Source organism: Nematolebias whitei, chromosome 7 (genome assembly GCF_014905685.2).
Source record: "Nematolebias whitei isolate Nwh7 chromosome 7, NemWhi1, whole genome shotgun sequence".
Lineage (NCBI taxonomy): Eukaryota > Metazoa > Chordata > Actinopteri > Cyprinodontiformes > Rivulidae > Nematolebias > Nematolebias whitei.
Window position 1 is genome coordinate 4,666,289 of NC_056504.1, and position 4,549 is coordinate 4,670,837.

The 4,549-nt window shown below is 40.2% G+C and overlaps 1 protein-coding gene across 1 annotated transcript in view; it reads right to left on the reverse strand.

Moving 5' to 3' along the window:
• Positions 1 to 4,549, reverse strand: part of acad9 (acyl-CoA dehydrogenase family, member 9) — a 40,601-nt gene that overhangs the window by 32,027 nt on the left and 4,025 nt on the right. The window contains exons 2-3 of the mRNA XM_037678548.1: positions 2,485 to 2,578; positions 2,298 to 2,399 (exon numbers count right to left, since the gene is read on the reverse strand). Of these exons, the coding sequence (XP_037534476.1) occupies positions 2,298 to 2,399; positions 2,485 to 2,578 (196 nt within the window). The remainder of the gene's footprint in view (positions 1 to 2,297; positions 2,400 to 2,484; positions 2,579 to 4,549) is intronic.

The window sequence follows — 4,549 nt, forward strand, 5'->3', positions numbered from 1 at the left end:
GTCATACAACAACAGACTGTCATACAACAACAGACTGTCATACAACATCAGACTGTCATACAACAACAGTGTCTTCAGTCAGAGGCTTCTTCAGATCTGTTGTAGGACAGACGCTACAAGAGATCCTTCCTGCCCACAGCATCAGCATCTAGAACAACTCATTAATGAAACCAGGATGACGAGTTACAACAACATTTAATTTCCCTCTGGGATTAATAAAATATTTTTGAATTGAATTGAATACACCAAAGTTCATGCTCAATAATCCAGACACAACTCCAACAATGTTCAGTCAGACATCTGGACAGTTTCTTTTTTCAAAACACTTTGGTGTTTTGAACCATTTTGACATGGCTGCCTTAGAGGAGTTGACGGGGGAGAGGGTGGGCCCCAGAAACCTCTTTGGGAGTAGGGCTGGGCCATATCATATCATTCACTATAATACCAGTAAAAAAACTTGCCCGGGAACATAAATGATATCATGACATGCTAATTTCATGACGTAAGTACGTCATCCCACCACGCAGCGGATTACAGTGACTGCATCAACCACCGATTTATGGTGAAGTTGGACCGCGGAGCCACCGGAGTCTGACCGTGCACCAACAGCGACTGGGAACTGTGCAGCTCAAACCTCGAGACCAGCTGCTTTCCTGAGGAAACTGGATGATGGCTGTTCTGATCATCAGTCCTTTCAGGCAGCATTTCATTAGTTTTCAGCGTTTGTCACAAGTTTTGGAAGTTACAGCTCATTTAAAGGCAACATATTTTTTCTTGTAGGTTACATTTATGCAGACCATAAGCTTTAATTTTATTTAGTTTTTCTTTTTTGGGGGGACTGCGCCTGCACTTTAGTTTTTGTGGTGGATTTTGTTCTATATTTTGTGCATACTTTTTTCATTTTTATTTAGTAATTTTTATACTGAGACTGAATACTTTACTAAATAAAGTAATTGCAGTAAAATTAATCCTTGTTTTTTCTTAATACTGCAAAGCAACAAGTTCATTTTGTCAAATGAATAACTATGATTTGTTACATCACAACATTTATTGTTATTAAGGATGCATGATATTGGATTTTTGGCCGATACTCGATATGCTAAAACTTATTTGGCCAGTAACCGATGTGATACCGATATTGTATACACGTTATTTTGTCAGAACATAGCATCTTATTTAGGATTATCTGATACAAAAACTGTGCAACAGCTGTAAGAGCTGGTGACATATGTTCAGTAACAGACATATGATATGCAGAGCACTTTAACTTATATTAAACAAAAAGTGTTAAATGTTATTTATTAGCATTAGTCGCCTGTGATGCTGTCTCACTTCTTGTTCCAGGTTCCTATAGCTGCAGTGTGGATCCTCTGCACTCCTGTGCATGAAGGACAGACTCTTTAAAGTCAAAGTTTTTATCCATTGATCCGTAAGACTAATCATGCTAACGGGCTAACACGACGTCCAGATGTTTGTGGTAAAACTCACCCAACAAGTCGTGCTATCGGCTGTTAGCTTCTCAACGACATCGGAAATGACGGCTCGTAACTCAGGTAAGGCTACGTCGGAAAAATATCTCAGACTGCGGACGATGTAGCGAGGCTCAACATGGTCCAAAAAATCTTGGGAATCCGACATCCTCACCAACGAAAAAAGAAACTTCCACAACGCAGACATTTTGGATTTTCCTCTCCGCCGTGAGATCGGGTAGACGAACGTGATGTCATCGCGTTGCGCTGCCGCTGCAGGTAAAGACAGCGCCTTTTATATCGGCGAGTTATTTTAATGGCATGGCCGATGTCCGCTATTGAACTTTAACACTAATATCGGCCGATACCATGCCGATAATATCGTGCATCCCTAATTGGTATCGTCAGAATGTTCTGAAATATCACATTATATTTGAGCCATATCGCCCACCCCTATATGGGAGTATGGTGCTTGTGGGACTCCAGTTTGTTTGTGGCTCCTCAGACTGAAGAAGTCCTTTGGATGAAGGACGAAACATCTCAGCAAAATAAAAAGAAAGAAATTGTCCAGATGACTTGACTGAACATTAAAGATTCACATACTTTTGCAACTCAACTAAATATGTAACATTGGATCATTTTCCTCAATAAATAAATGACCACGTATAATATTTGTCTCATTTGTTTAACTGAGTTCTCTTTATCTACTTTTAGGACTTGTGTGAAAATCTGATGATGTTTTAGGTCATATTTAAGCAGAAATATAGAAAATTATAAAGAGTTCACAATGTTTCAAGCACCACTGTATGAAGCATCCTTTAAACTCACCATACTCCTCAGGAATCATAATTCCAAACAGGCCGAGCTGTTTTAGGCCATCCAGTGTCTCAGGTGGAATTCTAGCTTCTTCATCAATCTTTGCTGAGTCAACTAAAAATAAAAAAACATTACTCAGCTTATGAAATACCTCTTAGTTAAGACTCAAAAAGATCATTTAACGTATCGCTACACTCACCTTCCTCGCTGAAGAATTTCTCCACAGGAGTGACGAACTGTTTGATCTCCTCCAGCTCCTCGTTTCCAATTTCGGGATAAGGAAAGACCTCGGCCTGCAGCACAAAACACAGAATCTCTTTTAACAAAGATACCAGTAATACCAGTGGATTTACCGTCCATGAAAAACAACACCACTGAACAAAGTGTGTCACAAGAAGGTCAAGATGACAGAGGATAAAACATGGATGAAATAAATGTAAACCATCTGAAACAGGAGAGATATGTTCCTGCCTTCTGGTTCCTGTTCAAAGACACGCAGCAGCGTTCTGGACTAACTGCAGGCGCTGGAGAGCCGACTGTTCAAGAATGACCATCAAGGTCAAGGGAATGTGTATTATTTGCACTCGGCATGCTCCATAATGTTCACTGCTCTTTTACTGTTTTTGGTGAAGTGTTCTATGGTCCTTACTCTATATCAAGGGTCCAACTCAAGGCCTGGGGGCCAAACGTGGCCCTTGTTGACATCTTATCTGGCCCCCAAGATGTTACTTTAAATGTAAAATACTTTATCGCTTTAATTTTTTCAGTAATCTTTGATTATGATGTCAAAAGTGCAACAGAGAACGTCAAATGAGACCAATCAAATTCTTGTTGAGGAACCTGCAGCCAAGAAAAGATGTTGGTCTCTGACTTGAGTTCATGTAGATTCTGAAACTGGCCCTTAGTTTGAACAAGGTTTTAATTTTGGCTCCTTTTGTAAGTGAGTTTGACACCCCTGCTCTATATAATAATCAGTCTTCATGTGACCGGTCAGTAAATGGACTGACTTTTTTTCTGTTCGGGAAGTGAGAACGGGTCAGAACCTCAGACAGGTGAATACACGGATAAGTATGGACCTGTAAATGCACTGATCTTCTGTGACTGCTGGTCGTTTTCCACAGCTTTGTAATTAAATGTGAAGATTACACCTGGTAGTTTTGGGAATCACTTTTTTCCCATCACAATGACAAAGAGCTGCAGCAGTCCAGTCCAGAGGAGATGATGGTGTGGGTAAATATTGTGAGGTCTTGTTGAGGAATAGAAGATTTCTCTTTGGCAATTAAATTTCAGCAAACCAAATGACAAGAGTACGATTTCCAAATAAAAGACGAGATAAGATAAAAAAACAATTTCAGTCCTGCTTTCGTTCAAGTCAGAAAGTTCTGGTCACCCAGTATTTGACGTCTTGGAGACAGTTTAACAGAGGCTGCAGTGAGGCAGAGACATCCATTTTAATGGGGAAATTTATTTGAATGTCATTGGCAAAACAATTTTATGCTTTCTAAATATCCACCCAAAAGGCTGCATAAAGAAACAAAACAGAACTGGGCTCAAAATTGTCCCTCGACGAACACCACAACAAACAGGTGACGGGAAAAAGTATTCTCCCATGGACACAGAAAAATAACGTGGCAAAACCGAGCCTTTAAGACCAACAACACGCTCAAGTCTGGATAAAAGGATGCTGTGACTGAGCGCATCAAAGGCAGCGGTTAAATCTGAAAGAATTAAAACAATCTGCGCCAACAGTTAAAATGAAGAGCAATAAAAACTCTTTAAAGTGTCAGTGCCTTGACGGGACAAAACCAGACTGGAACTCTTCACAAACTTCATGATAATGTAAAAAGGTCAAAAGCTGATTAACGGCAGCCTTTTAAAATATCCTGATGCTGCTCAATAATCCAGGTAGAAAAATCTAAAAAAGTTCAATCTGGTCCTCTGGACATTCAAAAAACAAAACAAAACAAAATAATAGAAACGTTTCGTCTCTCATCCTGAGGACTTCCTCAGTCTGAGGAGCTGTTTTCAGCTCAGTCTCTTAAATAGCACCTTCTCAGAGTGGATCAACCAGTTTGCTGCTGACAACCAGAACCAGCTGATCACATGCTCAAGAAGGACCATCAGCCTAACAATGGATCATTAGCACGATTTCTTTTCACAAAGATGGCCTCCTTTACTCCTCTCTCAAACCATCGTTCCTCTCTGTCCAGGATGTGAACATCTTCATCCCTGAAAGAGTGACCGCTGGCCTGGAGATGAGTGTA